General features: G+C 40.2%; 1 protein-coding gene and 1 long non-coding RNA gene across 3 annotated transcripts in view; one reads left to right on the plus strand and one right to left on the minus strand.

The window, feature by feature from the left end:
- GLG1 (golgi glycoprotein 1) overlaps positions 1 to 18111 on the plus strand; it is an 82168-nt gene that overhangs the window by 32836 nt on the left and 31221 nt on the right. For both annotated transcript variants that reach the window (XM_086847180.1, XM_086847181.1), the window contains 4 exons: positions 4564 to 4596; positions 7290 to 7376; positions 10815 to 11030; positions 17611 to 17814. In XM_086847180.1, the coding sequence (XP_086703306.1) occupies positions 4564 to 4596; positions 7290 to 7376; positions 10815 to 11030; positions 17611 to 17814 (540 nt within the window). The remainder of the gene's footprint in view (positions 1 to 4563; positions 4597 to 7289; positions 7377 to 10814; positions 11031 to 17610; positions 17815 to 18111) is intronic.
- On the minus strand, positions 10782 to 12370 carry LOC147650864 (uncharacterized). The gene is made up of 2 exons (XR_015275251.1): positions 12252 to 12370; positions 10782 to 11019 (listed from the first exon to the last, which is right to left on the minus strand). It is a non-coding gene; the product is annotated as an uncharacterized LOC147650864 (long non-coding RNA).

Here is an 18111-nt window from a genome sequence, read left to right on the forward strand (position 1 = left end):
ATACCCATAGTTCTGTGTATGTTTTGGATGTGGTTTGGTGTTTGTGTATAGCTTGGGCTAATACATTTGCATAAACTAGGAACAGCTAACCAATGTGGACATAATTATTTGGGTAAATGATTTGCTGCATTGCAGACCGTAGCTCTGTTTGTAAATGGGAAAAATTATTTTTATGAAATAAGTGAAGTGTGTGGAAGCTAGGAACTTACAACTATGGTGCATGATATCTCTACAGTTAGCAGGCTTTAAAGTGGCTCTTTTCAAAGCATGGATGTAAATATAAAGCTTTTTTGCTGACATGACAACACGGGGTTTGTTTTTAGTACTAAGAGTTCACTGGCATTAGAGAATATTTCAAGCTTGGCTTAACAAGTTTAACTTTCATTGCTCACTAAATGTGTAATTGACATCTCCTCATCTGTTTTGTACTTAAACTATCACTGGTTTTAACTTTCCTATCACACATGACTTTTTCAGGATTGCAGGATGTGTGAAAACGGTTTACTGTAGCCATATGCTTCTTGGCTCAGAGCTCCAGGACGTTTCAGTAGGTTTGAAGCATGGGTGGTTGTGTGCTGTGTGGTTTTTCTTTTACAAAGCTGTGTTGATTCTTGCCTAGACTACTCTATCTCCTCATGTTTCCAGAAGTTCTTCTGCAGAATATTTTCTAGTGGTTGCAGTGAAAAGGGATCAGGTTTGCAGGAGGGTGGCTTCACAGTCTGTTGTCTTCAATGTCTGAAGATTATCCATAGTTAGTATTTGAAATATGCCTGGTTCTTGCTTTTCAACAAGTTCAGTACTATTCTTAACTTAAAAGAATAGTGGAAATGTCTGCTATTATCTCATCTTCTGCTCTCAGGAGGGATTAAATTTTTGGAATTAAGGCACTTGGGCATTTACTTTGTGCTCTTTCATTTGCATGACTTTTGCAAGGATGCATAGGAATCTTAATGCTGGAGATTTAAAATAATCCCTGCAGAGTTTTCCCAAGACCTTGACTTTCACAGAACTGTAGAACAATTTGGGTTGGAAGGGATCTTATAGGTCATCTCGATCCAACCTCCTGTCATGGGAAGGGCCTAGACCAGGTTGCTCCAAGCTTCATCCAACCTGGGCTTGAGCATTTCCAGGAACAGGTCATCCTCAGCTTCTTTAGGCAACCAGCCAGCCTTACCATTCTCATCCATATCAGTTGATGAGGATACTTAGCTTGCTTCTCAAAATCCCATGGTGTGAATTATTTTTCCTTAGGATGTGACGCAGTAAGACCAAATCAAGTGTGTTTTGTATACCCAGCTGGAAGGAGCTCTGGCTGTCACTGAAGGAGGGGCTCTAACTGCACCCCAGGTAGTGTGCTGTGCACTGGATGGTGATGCATGACACTGGTTCAGTCACTGTTACCTGTTCCTATGGCTCCCAGCGTGATGATGGTCCATTTCTGCTGCTAAAGCATTAACACCTTGTGGCCCTTTGGGCCTGGGTAGCAGTGGTGGGCTGCTCACTTGCTGTATAGTTTTGACCTAGTTTTTTACTGCTGCCAAAGCAGAGAGATTTAGAAAGGGATGAGGGACTGTCATGGTTTGCTTCAGTGAGTTGAGATCTGGTGGATGGGAAAAGGCACTTGTAAACACAATGGTGTTGATGACTTCAGTCTGGTGGTGACAGTACTTCCCACAAACCTTTTAATTTTTCTGTAGGGTTCATAACACTAATGCAGTGTGATTTGTGGCTGTTGTGTTTGTGGTTGCATGGAAGAAAATGCTTTTTCTGTTCAGGTTTTCTTATATGTGGTGGTACTTGTTCTAAACTCTGCCTTCCCAGAGAGGTAGGAAGTGGTGTTCGTTCTCTGGAATGTGAGTGTTAGTGCGTGAAGGAGTTTGGAGAACTTTAGAGAGCTGTAAAGGGAGGCAATATATTCCCACTGAAGCTGCTAAACAGCAAAAGCTTCTGTGAGCCCAGAGGAACACACATTTTCTGTAAAGGCTGTTTTTAATCCTTCAGTTCAGAGATGTATGAGGAGTCCTCTCTCACTAATCGGTGGAATGTCCTTGCCATCAGCTTTCTCTTCTAAAATGCCTTGACTAACATGTGGTGCTGTCTAGGTTGCTCTCTTCCTTCCCCTTGCCCTGGGGGTCTTCTGAACATTCATGTTCCACTAGCTCACCATGTGGGACTGACACAATGCAGCTTTTCTTGCTCTTCAACTTCCCTTAGTGGTAATTTGAAACTTACTTTTCTCTCACTGCATTCAGCAATTCTGAAACTGCTTATTTGGAAGGTTTCTTGGGTGGATATAGTGGACAGAGGGCCACAGGCATTAGCAAGGCAGAACGTGTGTGGGTTTCACAGGGGATATTTTTCTTCCCCTTCTTCAAACTCAGCCCTTCAGTTTATCAGACAGAAGCTAAGAGGATTGTTTTTCTCCTGTTGCTTCACTGTAACAGGGAGAGGCAGGACAGCATTGTGTGAACCCACCTCTCCAACACTTTCAGTGTTAAGAGGGAGGAAGGATCACAGCTCTTAGCTAGCAGGGGTCATCTTGTTCCACATTGAAAGGATTATTGGCTAGGTAATATACTTTGCATATTTAAATACTGAGTTGTGAATGAATTCAGTATTAAAGTGTAGTTAAGGTCCCATTAAAGTTCCATTACACTTTTCAGAAGAATAAGGCTAGATTTTGTTTCAAAGAGCTGAGGTTTGCTAAAGAGCACAAAGAAGTCTGGTATTTCAATGTGTAACATTTTATTGTTGTGTATGTCAAGAAAAGCTTGTTTAAGCTTCTCAAGTCAGTGAGAGCCAGTATGTTATCTTTTTGGGCTCATCTTTCCAGAAAAAACCCTGAGCTTTAATCTTTGGTGGATCTGAAGCAAAGGTTACCAGGTTGGAGGGTACAAAAATAATTGAAGTGACCCTGAAGGGTTTTGTAGGAGTGCTCTCTAACCCTTACAAATTCTCCTGCCTACAAATGTGTTAGGAAGTCCTGTCCTCTGTAGCAGAATTCCAGTGCTAGCCTATATATTTTTATAAAGAAACTGTCCTTGACTAAAAGACTGAGACAGCAATTTCAGTGGGGGGCACTCTGCCTCTCAGCTTTTGAAAGTAGTCTAAAACCTTCATTTGTTGCTGAAGGATGTGGGATGAGTGCAGAAAATTAAGAAAAGTACACTTAGTAAGTCACAGTAGTGTTGGCCTTAGAGTGCTGTAAAATAGAGCCATTTGGGTGGCATCTTAGTTTTCATTTGAAAGAATCAATTCTGCAATCTGAGGATAACTAGCAGACATCTGCTAGTCTTTTTTTTTAAAAAAAAGTTGATGTCCAGATTTTCAAATTTATAATTGCTTTGGGAGATACAGTTTTAGATCATGTCAGTCTGACCAAACTACAATTAATTACTGTAATCCTTCAGGTACCATTTTTTATGTTCAAAGCGGAGAGGTGATTTCTGCCACTTACTGCTATAAAAAATAAAAGTGCTTTAGTTAATAATGGCTGCAATTAAGAGCTTGGAAATGTTTTCCAGGCTTGCTTTTTTCCTCATAAACTTGTGTTCACTTTCCCCAGAGCACCAATGGTACAAGTGTTGGTGTAACAGATTGTGCAGCAGCAAATGCTTGCACTGAAAAGCTCTGCTTGCTTCCAAAACTGCTGAAATGCTGGTTCTCTTATGTTAGATCCCTGAGGTCTAACATCTTAGTGTCAATGATGTGTTTAAGCCTAGAGTGGTTTTGTGTCTTGAGGCTTTTAAAACATGTCTGGCATCTTAAGTATCAGTAGAAGCAGATACTGTGAGTCAGGGTTGATTTTTCTGTGGGTGTGACAGCCAGGTGATTTTGTCCTGCCTTTCTGCTGTTCTGCTGTGGAGAGGAGATAGAAGTTTGTATGATTAATTTTTTTCAAGGAACTCTTCACTGCGAGAGCTACTCAGGCTGAAAGGAGAATGGGATGGTTTGCACTCAGAATTCTTTCCAAAGGAGCTCCCCAGGAGAATATAGTGAATGTTTTGAAATGATGTATGAATATTGGATGTCACCACTTTCTCACAGTTGAAAGTATAAATCTTGGGACTCCTTTGAACCAGCCCTTTTATGTACAACTGAAAGAAAAGATGTTACTTCTCAAATGGGGAAAATGAACCTTTCAGTCTGGGAGAGGGGAACGAGTCCTACGATTCTCCTTCGGTTATATGCACCAAACTAATTTTTCTTTAAAATTCTACTCTTATGTCTTTGTTTTCCCACAGGTGCTATTTTGCTTTCTTATTTGGGCAATTGTGGCAGATGCCAGTGCATTCATTATGTTTTTGCTGTGTTTACACAAATTCTGCTAGTCTTGTGCTGTTTTGTTCTGTTAATACAGCATAGTGTCTAAAGTACCTGTTTGTTTTTTGGTAATTAGGTATCATTGCTCTTGTGATGCAGATTTTAAAATTTCCTGTCAATTGTGTCAAGTTGTTTATTACAGTGGAAAAGAGTTGACGGTATTTTAGTTTCAAAAGTTTAGACTCTGTTAAATTCATCACATTGGTAGTAAACTGACACTCCTTTTCTTTCTCCTTTCAGCCAGATAATGAAATCTCTTCAGACTGCAATCATGTAAGTATTGCTTTGTTTATTCTCTTTAGCTATGGCATTTGCACCTGCTATCCCTTGTGAACCTGAGGTATTTTGCATAGTTTGGTACTTTGCAAAGGCTATTAATCAAGACACCATTTGGGTTTTTGGCCTTTGGAGGAGGAACACAAGAACCCAGTATAACCACATTGGTCTCAATGGAGACTTCATAGTGGAACATTTTTAAGAACTTCATAAACTGTACTTCTGTATCAGGGGAGGATAGCAGACGTCTTTCCTGTTTTATAATTGGGGGGTGGTTCCCGTGAGTTACTGGGAGCAATGTGATGTGTTCCTTTTGGGAAAAATGTGAGCAGTACTCAATTTAAACTCTTAATTTCAGCTGTTGACACCTTCTGTATTACTTTCACAGCTGCTAAATTTTTAGACTCGCTTGGAAAATGCTGTGGGGGTGTGATATTTAGAGGCAGTTTGAGACACTTGGCTGGTTTTAGAGCAGATTTCCTCTCAGCACTGTGTTTAACTGTGAGCAAACTATTAGCCAGTTCTTGGGCTGTCAAGCTGACTCTTCAAATCCCAAGACTCTCAGAAAAATAAAAAAAAGAGAAAAAAATTCATTGCTGAGGTTGGTATTAGGTTTCTTTTGGTTTTTCTCATTTCTATTCTGTCAGCGTACACCATATCAAGATCCTTAATTGCTTGGTTAGCCCTGAATACAGACAGACAAGTGCATGCCTCAGTGACAGTCTTGATTTTGGATGCTTGAGAAGCTGTATTTTGCTTTATTATTGGAAGATATATTCCAGAGATGAAACCTGGCTGTGCTGTACAACTAGTAATTTCCAACTGTGTTTATAAATTAACCTTTAGCACTGCCTGACTTTGTTGGCAGCTGTAATTCTGTTGTGCAGGGTTGGATCAGATGAAGGGCGCAACATGTTTCTGTTTAAGTCTTTTTAAAAAAGAGAAAACTCCAGTAATTAAAATGTATCTGCCTGACATTTAAATGTGCCAGCAAAAATTACCTGAATGAAGAAGAAATTGAGAATTCTAGAAATCAAAGTTGGATCTTTCTTCTGCCGGATTAATGATGGCATCTCTGCTTCAGGGCAAATATTGGGTGGATGTGGACTGTGGAAGCCATTCACAAATAGGAACTGTGGGCTAAGTCTCATTTTCTCAGGCAGAAATTGAAGGGAGGTGATAAAAAACTAGACCACAGAGAGATTGTCTCATGTCCAAATATTTTCTTTGCCTCTCTCTGCAGTCCAATTGCTGATCATCCCCTGGAAAATACTGCCTAGTGCTAAAATCAGTTTTAAGCTGCAAGTTTAACCTTCTTCTTTCTGTTTGTGGGAAGGTTCATTTGGAGAGCATCTCATTTTGAGTCTCTCCAAAGTGTGAGATTACAAATGCAGAGATGTATTCTCATCTTCTGTCCTCCTTGTACTTCCAGTTCTGCCTGGGAGAGACCTACAGCGCTCTTTGCAAGGACAGGTTTCCTATTCATTCACTTTTACCCCTTAAACACTGTGTTTACAATTTACTCTGTCTGTAACACCCTAGTTTCCCATCACCTCCTTTTTTAACTTTTTGCAGCTCCAAAACTGTAAGAGGTGTGGATGTCATGTAGCTATGCTGATTCTGATTTTGGTTCTCTCTCTCTGCTTCCACCCTCCTGGAGCAGATGTGAAACTTGTGTAGAGCATGTGATTGTTTTCCCAGTATTTTGTCTACAATTGAAACATCAAAGTAGAAATTTGACCAAACTTTATCTTTTTCATATTAATTTGTCAGGAAGGCAGAGTTTTTAAAATTAATTTTTAAAACTTCTTAATCTTTAAGTTAATGAAAAATGTTTAAATGCAACTTAAGTTCTTGGAAAAGCAGATGAGCTAATAGAACAACCAGGCAATATTTCAGCTATTAATTTGTTGAGGTTTTGTGACCCTACCCTATATTTTCACTTTATGGTGCCTTAGGAGGACATCTGGGATGTGTGTATATATCTAGAGGGTGTGACTTGCCCAAGACTGATTCTTGCACATTGACCCTGTGCATTGAGGCTCCTTCATGAGCTCATTGCTGGCTCCTGGAATAACAGTCATCCTTACAGAGGCATTTTTGCAGTCTAAGCTCTAAATGTATCATTTTGCTTAGCAAGAGAGAACCTCCTGTATGTTTGAAATATATCTACATCTAGAAGGTTGTCTGGTTGCAGCCCTCAGAGAAGGATCAAGCTGCTTTGTCTCCTGCCTTTTTCTGCTAGGTTTTTATAACATTTTCAGCATGACATCTGCTCATATTGAGGATTCAATTTGTTCAGTTCACTTGCATCAGACACACACACCATGGCACATAAAGGTGTGGTGGGCTAAAGGTGTTGCTAAATATGCCACAGGCAGCAAGTTAAAGCTTTCATTGTTTTATCCTTTGAGTTATGAAATATTCTTCATTTGTTATCTTTGCTTTTAATGAGTCAGCTCATGACCTTGCAGAGATTTTTGACAGCCTGAATTTGTTCAGTCGGAGAAAATTGCAAAAATGAAGGGACAAAGGTGTTGTCAAGGAGACTTATTATTGATCATTTCACTGTAGAAGGATGATGATAGAGATTGGGTATAAGTGGTGCTTCATTGTTTTCTGAAGCAAAATGTTTATTATTCTCCACAGAAAGCTCTTAAACTCCTTTTCTACAAATACTTTCTTTATAGCTCTTGTGGAACTACAAGCTGAACCTGACTACAGATCCAAAGTTTGAGTCCGTGGCCAGAGAAGTCTGCAAGTCCACTATTGCTGAGGTAAGCTAGGAGGAAGGCATGGCTGCTCTTGTGACACTGAGGCTTATCAGTTTCTTTGTGATAGCAAATTAATGTGTGAATAGTGATTTGGGGAAGTTCTAGTATCATATACCAAATTTGTACCTGCAATTAATTCAATCTCTTTGCTGAAGAAGCCAGGTACCTTAGTGGTACCTAGGCAAAGGAATGGGAGAAAGAAATGCTGAATTAACAACCCACCAGCTCATACCAAACCTTTTGTCAGAAATCGATTGTGAATTGGATTTGTCCCCTCTTTATCATGCGTTTGACATTTATAAGAGTGTTGTTGAAGCTGGGGTTCTGCTGAATTTAACATAAGGCTGGTTTTGGACTGTGTGTTGCAAGCAGAAGGGATAAGCACACAGACATCAAATGATAATCAACTTGAGGGTTTTTTTCAAGTTGCAAAGGGTAGTTACTCCAAGGAGACTATGTTAGGAGCTTCCACTTTTTACCTTGTGCTAGGAATTAGTGTTCTGTATCTCAGGCATCCACTCACCTTGGTCCAGCTTCAAAGATGACTTGATCAATCATTTCTTTCCTTGTGCTCATGCTCAAGATCTTGAACCTGTGTGCTCATGCAGTAGCTAGCTGAGCTGAGGTCTCTTCCTCAGTTTGTGGTGGTTTTCAGCTAGACTTCAGAGAAGCAGTGGAAGCAAGGCTCTCTGCAGCTGTACAGGCTTCAGCTGACTTAATTCAGTCACTAAGCCATGCTCTCAAAAACATTGTTTGTATATCCACCAACATAATGTGACCTAGCTCTAAACTTGCCTTTTAAAAGAACATTTAGTCTGCTCTAATGTAAGTTGTTTAGTGTAAGGAGAGATTAAAAAAAAATACTAAAAGAAGGCTAGAAGATGAAACAGTGGAGACAGCTTGCATCAAAGGATTGTGTTGTATTTGGAGTTTGGTAACTCCCAAAAGCAAACACTGCCAAATCTGTTGAAACCCACTTTTTTGTGATCATAGAAAAGATCATGTTTTTCTGGTTTATGTCATATGGCTGCTGCAGAATTTTTACAACCAAGGCATTCTTGAAAATGTTCTTTTAATAGTCTGTTTAATTATCATTTTTATACAGTGGCCGTCTGGCATTGCTGTAAACGATGCCCTGCAAATCTAGGATATTATGTTTAAAAGCAGTGGGAAGAATATACATAATTTTAGAGTTTTGCCATTTGGTGAGTAGCTTTTTGTTAAAGAAAAAGGTTGGATAAGGAGCAATAATCTCATGTTTGATCTTCTGGTGTTTAACTGAGGCAGGTGCATAAACCATTCCACTAATATTTTTGACAGGTACTTCTACAAAAGTCTTTAAAAGATATATAGTGGGCACATGTTCCTCCCATGCAATATTAATCTATTAATATTTTCCTTAAATTGCCACTAACAGTTATAGATGACTTTTTGGGTGAATGAGCTCTGTTTAAAGTATTTGCTTTAGTATAGCTTTGCACTAAGAACAAAATAAACTAGAAGACCAATTCCTAGAAAAAGTCATTTGGGAAATGGTGACTGACCCAACTGGGTATGGGTATGTTCTGAAAAGTGCAGTTAAATACGGTTTTAAATTCCAGTTTATTCTTTTCTCAGCTGTTGTGGCTTTAACAAGTTCTGGCAAGAGCTTTAACCTAGAATTATAGTTGGCAACCAGATAACAGTGGTAGCTTCAGAAGTGGCCTGGCAATAACATGTTCGCTTGGTCGTTTCTGCAGTTCAGTGGCTCAGACCATGGAGATCTGGAGCTGTTTCCAAAGCCAGGCTCTCCAAAAACAGCATGTTGCCATTGTGTGCTGGTTTGGCTCACGGTACTTGGGCTGAAGTAGGGCCAAACCAAAGATGTAGGTTTCTCTGAGAGCACTTGCTCAACTCTGTCCTGTTCACCCTGCAGTGATCCTATGTGTTTTCACTTTAAAATGTATTTTACATCTTATCTGTAACAATTACACTGGCCTTAGTAACTGTTTAGTAGCTATTTAGATTAAATATAAAATGTTTTACCAGCCCACATCTGACTTCAAATAGTGATGTTTTAAATGCTGAATATTTTATTTATCACACAGAAAGTAATGGCCTCATAAGCTGAGGAAGAGATCTGTTTTATTCATCTAGTCTGACCTGTGTGAGTCTGTCACAGGGTGCCCTGAATTATTTTTGTTTGAATTAGAATATATCTTCCTAGAGACAGCTCTCCATTTTTTAAAATTTCCAATACAAATATTCCAACTTGGTATTTGAGAACCGATAAAATGGTTTCCTGCCTGTTCCCTTAGTGCTGCCCTTGCTTGTTATCTGAAACTGCCAGAATTATTGATTGCCATAGATCTTCCTTGAGATTGATGAGCCCTTCAGTATTTTTACAGGGACAAATCTTTGATGCAATCAAGTCAGCCCATGTATCTATTCCTTGCAAACCTGTCAGCAGTGAACTTAAGTGTCTGCCTGCCAGGGGTTCTTTCTGCAGTGTTACAACTGCTGTTTTCAGCACACTCCTGAGCAAGGGCCACCAGAACTGGGCAAGTATTTCAACATGGACTTGCCAGGGTTAAAGAATTGTGTAGTCTTAATGCTCTTGGAGCAAGGCATTGCACTGCTCCTATCGAAAGATTCCTCCAGGGACCATCCTTAACTGATAAGTAACCATGTTTTCCCCTTCCTTTGGAAAGACACTGTCAAAACTGCCTGCATCTTTTACTTCCAGAGGTGGCAGGTTCGGCCTGACTGTCTGCTTCCCTGAGCAGAGCAGGCTGTGATTTATATTGGGGACCTGTCTGTTCTTGTATGCTGCTTTTCCAATCTCTGCACAGCTTTCAGCTTTGGTTAGCTGTGATTTTTACTTTTTTTAGGCCAGAGAGTAAAATGGTTTTAGTACCAGCAGTCAGTTCGTGCAAGAGTCTCATAGAAAAGCATTCGATGAGGATTTTCCTTTATAGTATTTTTCATCTCCTAGCAAGTTATAAACAGTTCCATAAATAGTGTTGACTTTTGAATCAGTCTCACTTCTGGACAAAATCTTATCTTGTACGAGGTCAGGTGGCTAATGGGGGTGTAAGTATGATTTAGAGATCTGTAATATGCTCAGCTTTCTAAATAAAGGTTTGTCAAACTAGCATTTTTCCTACAAGTCTACTTGATTGCAGGGGTTCAGTGTAATTATAAAAGACGATTATTGAGCAATAGAATTTATAATCCTCAAGGTCGCTGTGTTTGCTTTTTTTGGATGCTGGCACACATGAGATTTCTCATTTCTGAAATATTTTCAATTATTCTGACTTACCAAAAATCAAACTAAAGCCTAGAGGGTTTCTTTTCTAGCAGATTTTGAAGCTATGGATGCAAGTTTCTTTGAGGATTTTCTTATAAGGTTAAATCATAAGCTGCAGCCACTGAAACTTTCTTGTTTTTTTTTTTTAACAGATAAAGGAGTGTGCAGATGAACCAGTTGGTAAAGGGTTCTTGGTGTCATGTTTGGTGGATCACAGAGGTAACATCACTGAGTACCAGTGCCATCAGTACATCACTAAAATGACAGCCATTATCTTCAGTGATTATCGGTTGATCTGTGGCTTCATGGATGACTGCAAAGCTGACATCAATCTCTTGAAATGTGGCAGCATTCGACCTGGAGAAAAGGTATCCAGAGAACATGTAGATTGCCAATAGACTTGTAAAAGTCATTTACTTCAGGAAACTGATGTGGAGGTTCTGCAATACTATTACTATCTTGCAGCTGAGAAAATACGTGGTTTATCTTGTCTGTCTGAAAAGGGTGATGTCATGATTGTTTGCAGTTCCTTTTTAATTAATATGCATTTGTTCCTCTGTAAGGAGCTGCTATGCAGAGACTTTTGTCTTTCCACACCCCACTACAGGTGATCTGGCAGGTAGCTTTCTTTTTGATGAGGCCCTCTCAAGTTTGACTCAGTACAGTGAATCCAAGCAATAGATTTAAGCAGGCCTTTTGCTTGGCTAATTTCACAGTGTGGTTGGGTCTGGCAGAAGGGTTATCAAGGTGATCATGCCTGTGCTATAACCATTTCTGCTTTCTCCGCTGTAGTTGATAGACTGGATCATCAGCTTTTTTCTGTTTGCTTCTCCTTTCCTCTGCCCCTACAAAATCAGCTGAAGGGCACAGGGTATGTGTTGTCACATTTTAGTAGAACACACTTGCCAATACTTAAGCAGAGGTTGGTGCAAAGAATAGTTTATGGTGACTAGCTGTGGGATTATTTTCAAGGGACTGCTTTTGCCTGTCTACTTCAGCATAGCTAATGCAGGCAGCAAATATGTAGTGCTGAAGTGTGACTTTTCCTATGATAAGTTTTTATGTTTAGGGATAAAGTTAAAATTAACCTATCAACTTTTTACAGTGCTTTTTAAATTATAGCTTTTACGCTTATAACAATTAGTCTCATAAATGAGCTATTAATGAAGGCATTTACAATAAGATGTACATTCTTTGGTTAGAAAAAAAGAAACCTTCCTAGTTGTTTGAGATATTTGAAGTTATTAGCTAGTGTGTTAAATTTAAGTTCTAGTGTATTCCAGAAGACTTAGCTGAGCCACAGAAAGCACAAAAATAAGGACTTATTTCTGGAAACAAGAACAAAAGCAACCACAGAAGCAGGAGTTACTTGACTGCACTATAGGTTTAGACAGGTAACAGCTGAGTAACTTGCTTTCTCCATAAAGTAAAGGCTCTTTTATAATACTGGGCTGAAAGACCTCATGAAATGAGAATGAGAAATTGCTTTTAGCAATCCGTATAGAATCAGAAGTGTAACATGAATTCTGCATGTCAGGTCTGTATGTTACCTGTGGCTTGACCAAATTTAAATAAATTAAAGTACTTACAGTAGCACTGAAAGGATGCATCAGAGGGGATTTTGTAAGCATAAGCCAAATCTCACATGGTGGGAGTGAAGCCAGTGTGGGCAGGCCTGTGTGGAGAACTCTGCACAACCCACCACACTGGTCGGTTCAGGCGGGTGAGGGAGGAGGATGGCTGGGGTAGCTGAGGTCACAAGGCACCAGGGAACTTTGGGTCACCAAGTTTCTGTGGGCTAGCAAAGTGATCACTAACCAAACTTCTATGGGTTTTACGATGGCTCATGCATGTTCCTCGCTTTCTTGGTACCAAACCCAGAATATTGTGCCTCGGTTTGTAAAAGCATTGCAGCCTGTCATATATCTTTTGTTATGCTGTCATCCTTGGCACTTGGAGCAATTGAAGTACTCTATACTGCTATGGAAACAGCTATAAATGGCTATGCAAGCATTTCTTTTGTTGGTGTTCTGTTCTATCCCTTTGCTGCTTCAGAGAAATCTAATTTGCTTCCATCAGATGCTGGTTAAGGTTTTATTTCCACTCTGTAGCTTCTGAGTGTTACCTGTAGAGAAACAGTCATTACCCTTTTGTATGAGTGAAGGTAACTGTGAATTTATTAAATAGGACCTGGACACCTGAGGAGGAAGATGAAGGAAGAGATTCTCTTTCTCTCTATTTATGGAAATAAACACAGCTAGACCATGAACTCCATCTACATCAGGCAGCTAGGTGATTGCAGTATGATAGCTTCATCAGAGTAACTGGAATAAACTGGCATTTTTAACTGTGAAAAGCATGTACGTTGATAATCTGGAATTACCTTGCCCCTTGAAGCTTCTCTGTAAGCTAACCATGTTCCTTTTCCATACTTCATTTTTTTTGTTTCAACTTGCTTGATACTTCGTAATTGAGTTCTGTTCTTACTGAGTTTGTTGCTTCTGATGCGGTAATTTCTGTGCTTTCTTTTCACACATTTCTGTTTGAGTTTCTGCTCTGTAAGAGCATTAAAGTTCAGTTTAGAGGTCTTGATCTGACCCTAGACTTCATTTTGCTGTATGTAGAAGAAAGGCTATAGATGTGTCATTTGAAAGCATTGTTTTCTAATATGCCTGTGTTCGGGGTGGGGGCTGTGTCTCTCATCTTTTTCCAGCTAGTGGAGAAACATTTAATAGTAGTTTCAGTCACCTCTCCAGTTGGCTGTTGTGTTTCATAATTAATTTGGTCTCCTGGTATTTAAAAGTTGCTTTATCTTCATGCAATGGGGATCTCATTTGAAATTGAAATGGGTAATTGCGATGGAGCTTTTCTTCTTCAGCTGCTGATTGAAATGAGCTACTTTCCCAGTCCTGGTCATGTCCAGGATCGTATCAAACTCTAGTGGGTAGTGTGTAGTTGCCAGGGTACTATTGAGCTGTGATGTCTAAGCTGTAGTTGATTATTTGCCATAATGAAGGCTACATGAGTGTCAATTGCACATCTCTTGTAGTACTTTATCAGATAACAGCATTTTTCCTAAAGGAAGACACCTTAAGAGATTGTTGTTTTCTTGGTTTGGTTTTGTTTTTTACCTCTTAAGTGCTTTGAGTACAGTTGCTCTCTTTCCTTAGTTTCACAAAAATACTGGACACAGAAGAAACTGAGTGTAAATGGAAAGAGATAACATTCAGCTCAGTCTTTGTTTACTCAGTGTACTAGTATAGCAGTGTACTATTATCTGAAGTACTGGGAATTAGCTAATCCAGGAGACATCCCAGTATCCCTGGTGTGTTGGTTAGCCAGGTGGAATGCTGAACTGGAGTTTCCAGTAGATCTCTTGGGTGCTCTTCCATAACCTGGCTGCTCAGGCTCTAGTGGGTTGGCACAACTGTCCAGTGCAGGGTGCTATACTGATGAGACAGGTTATATTTTACCCTCCTGCCTGCTGCTTCTTTTTACTCTTCATTATCTTCTGGTCACTTTTCTAGCTTCTATTTGCAAGGCTACAGCTGAAACAGATGTGTACTCGAGGCATGTCAAGTTACAGACAGGATAAAAATCCTTAACTGGGAAGATTCTGAAAAAATGACAAAAAATCCCCAACAGTTGCAAAGACTAAACTATACTGGGGGAAAGTGAAATTTCTAATGGAAAATGAATAGTAAACCCAATGTTTTTAAAATTCTGTTTTGGCCTAAAGCTACATGCCTAGAGTTTGAATTTTAGGAATTAAAATCTCCCAGTGTTGTGCTGAAGGGGATTTGCTTGGGTACATTTAGAACTAAGTTCCATTTCTCTGTGGCTCAAAGTGCTGTGGGACAGCACTGGAAAGCTGCCTGTAGCTTTTGTGGATCTAGGTATATCCTTTCATAAATCTATCAAGAGTTTCAAGACTCTCCAGACTAGATCATTATATACAATGTTTTACAGATATTTGCAACTTTCAGTTAAAATCCTCTATTTAAAACTTGATAATGGTGGTAAAGCTGGGTTCCAAGAACCACATTTAAAACCAGATGGTTTTTGGATTTATTCTCTTGTATTTCAGTTTGTATTGCTCCAGAAAAAATGAGGCCTAGAATTTGTCAACAGGCAGCAGTTTTGTGGGAGTCCTTACGTCTGGAGTGAACTTAGAGGTTTTCAACTCTGCAGTGGAGGTTTTCTGAGAATGGGTGCTGGACAGAGGAAAATGCTTTATAGGATTTATTCAACAGCTGCAGCAGGTGTTCCACCCTTGGACACACCAGGCAGCTGGTGCTGGAGCAGGACTGCGACAGCTCATGCTGTGGGATGATGACCCTTGACTTTGGTGCCTCTGGAGATGAGCTGACTGCCCATGACTGTTGGCACATGGAATGCAGGTGCGAACAGGCATCTCTTGTGGTGGAGAGCTGGGTAGTGTTGCAGGTACCACCAATATGTATCAAGGTTGTCCTGCCATCCCTGGGAGAGGCCTTGACTGCCAGCTGCTTTAGGGTGATTGAGTGCAGACGTACACACATTGGTTTTCCCTTCCAGTCTGCAATAAGGGATTGTACAATATTAAATACGGTAGGTGTTACCCTATAATTAAAGCTTGAAGTGATATTTCTCTAAACCATGTTTGTAGAGTCCCATGCTCTGTTTGGCAGTAGTGTGGGTGTCTTCATGCACTTTTGAGGAAATGAAGAGTCAGGCTCTCCTTAAAATTGCTTAACTAGTCAGCACTAGCACTCCAGGGACCTGATCTGCCTGAAAATGAATCCTAGATTAGGCCAGTAAATCTTCCAAACAGTGTCATGTGGGCACAGGAACCTTAAGGGCACTGCAAGGAGGTGTGTAAATGCTTGATGGTTGGAGGAAAGAGCATGTTTCAGGAGCCAGATGGGTTTGTTTGTGTGTGTTTCTATTGAATCTGACATGTTTTAAAATTGCTCTTAACACAGGGCAGCAGAGTAGCCAGCACTGCAGGATGATCTGCCCAAATGGGAAAACTCTATTAGCAAAGTAATGCAATAAATGAGCCTTTTTTTGTTGTGTCCCTAAAGTATAACAACAAACTGTCAGCATCCAGCATATGGAAACCTGCTTTCCAGATTTCCTATTAAAAATAGGTTTAATTACATATATAATATCACTCTGACCAGGAATCTAAACCCACACTGCTATGAACCAGGAAACTTCTGATTTTCCTAGCAGAAAAAGCTTGCCTTCTGCCCTTCTTGCTAGCTTGCAAAGGAAAGCTGCAGGTGAGTGAAAGTAAGCTTGGTCTGCCTTGTCTCACAGCTCCAACTCCACTTAGGCAGGAGCAAAAATGTGCCACAGGAGCTTAAAATTACTGTTTTCATTCACACATGACATCTTCTCAGCTGTAGTTAGTACCTGTGACTGACCATGAGAGTTTGCAGAACAGTCTTTGTGTTTGATGAGGTTATGGATAAATGGCAACTTTAAGTGATGTGGCAAATGTACTTCTGAGTAGTGTTTCTCAGAATCCAGATTTGAGGTTCCGTCCTAAAGGGACTGTTGATATATAATTATATTCTTAAAAGGTACATACTCAGTGTATGGAACTGGCCAGTTCTCACTCAAAGGAGCAAACCAAAATAAGGAATTTTGCAGGGTGTGGGTTTTAGGTTTTCTGTGTTCTTTTTTTATTGTAGGGGAAAACTGCTTTTAGCCTTTTTAAACTGATGATATTTCTGGGTTGTGTTTACAAGTTAACAAGTAATCAACCAATTCGGCTTGTGCTCCGAGTGTAGCAGAACTAAGACAGGCATCAAAGACTGCCTATGTAAGGAGACATGTCAGAACAAAAAGATTGGGAAGACTTGCATGGCTTTGAGTAGTCATGGACATGTTTTATGGAGGCTGCTCTCTTACTCATGCTCATGTAACAACAGTGGATGATCTGCTTGACAGAGCAAGCTGAAGGGATGGCTCCGAAATGGTGACTGCAAATGCCAGGCTGGGTGATTCAGCTGAATGTGAGCATGCATGCCTTGTTGCATACTTAGTGTAAGTTTAGTGGCAATATCTTCTCTCAGCAAAGCAGCATAAATTAAGGTGGCCTTCACATGAAAAACTTGCAGAAGCCTCGAGAAATCTGTACCAGTAGAGTCCTTTAGAGGAACTAGACCTTCTACAGAGATATGTAGGAAGGAGGCATGGTTCTCTTTCTAAACACATAATGAGGATATAGGAAACTAAATGAAGCTTTGCTGAGCTTTATCCTGCCTCTTCCAGGCTTTTGAACAAAGCACAGGCTCTCTGTGTTTATTGGAAGTTGCTGCTCACAGTCCAAGATTGTCTCCAGGCCTGCAGGACAGTGGATGTGGTGCACCGCCCTGGGCCAGAACCACTTTGTCAGAGATCTTTGTCTACTCTTGAATGCTTTGCATTTTTTTATTCTCTTAGTGGAGGAATTAGCATTGAGAAGCCTAAATTGGTCAAAGCTCCTTTGTGGCCTTTTTTACATCACAATTTTTCACCACCCAAACTGAAGTCTTGTCTCGGTGTGGCAAAACTTCTGATTTTTCTCTCCCCAAGCATTTTCTTAATGTGATGCTGTTCCTTGCTGTTGCTATGGTTCCAAGAAAGCTGTGTCAGATTAAAGATAATTTGGCTGTTTTGGTAAACTGCTCTGAGCAGTGTGACTAAGTACTGATAATCTCATTAAATCACATTAAAACAAGCCCAGAGCATTGGAGGGGAGGATTTCATGGTGACCATCAGTGGGATGGTGATGTATAAAGTGTGGTTAGCTCAGGTCTTAATTGTTGCCTCGTCTGACTTTAAATGTGGTTTAGGCTGAATGTTGGGAAGTCTACATGTAGACAGTTTGTTGCTTAATTAATGTGGTACTTAGCCAGAATCACAGCTCGCTTGATTATGTAAAAGCTTGGTTACAGGTGTCTTGTTCTTCCATAGGATGCTCACTCACAAGGAGAGGTGGTGGCATGCCTGGAAAAAGGCCTGGTAAAAGAGGCAGAGGAAACTGATCCTCGAATCCAGGTTTCTGATCAGTGTAAGAAAGCGATTCTTCGTGTAGCTGAGCTCTCTTCCGATGATTTCCACCTGGACCGGCATCTCTACTTTGCATGCCGAGATGACAGAGAGCGATTCTGTGAAAATGTGAGTGCTTTCCTCTTCCTTTCTCTCTACACTGATCCATTAAAAAAACCCAAAACCTCTGTGGAAGAAGCAGTGGAAGGGAACTGTAGACTGGAGCTTCAGTGATATTGTGTAATACAGAAAACAGACACCCTGTAACTGTCATTTTGCAATAATTCCAGTATTAAATTCTTTCACCCAACAAACACACGTTATTTCCAATGGGTTTATTAACTGAATTGGCATAAATGGTTTAGGGGGCCTCAGAGCTGGTGTGATGGGGTGGGGGAGGAGAAAGACAGGGATGAGTGACCACTC

The sequence above is a fragment of the Cyanistes caeruleus genome, chromosome 12 (genome assembly GCF_971803275.1).
Source record: "Cyanistes caeruleus chromosome 12, bCyaCae1.hap1.1, whole genome shotgun sequence".
Classification (NCBI taxonomy): Eukaryota; Metazoa; Chordata; class Aves; order Passeriformes; family Paridae; genus Cyanistes; species Cyanistes caeruleus.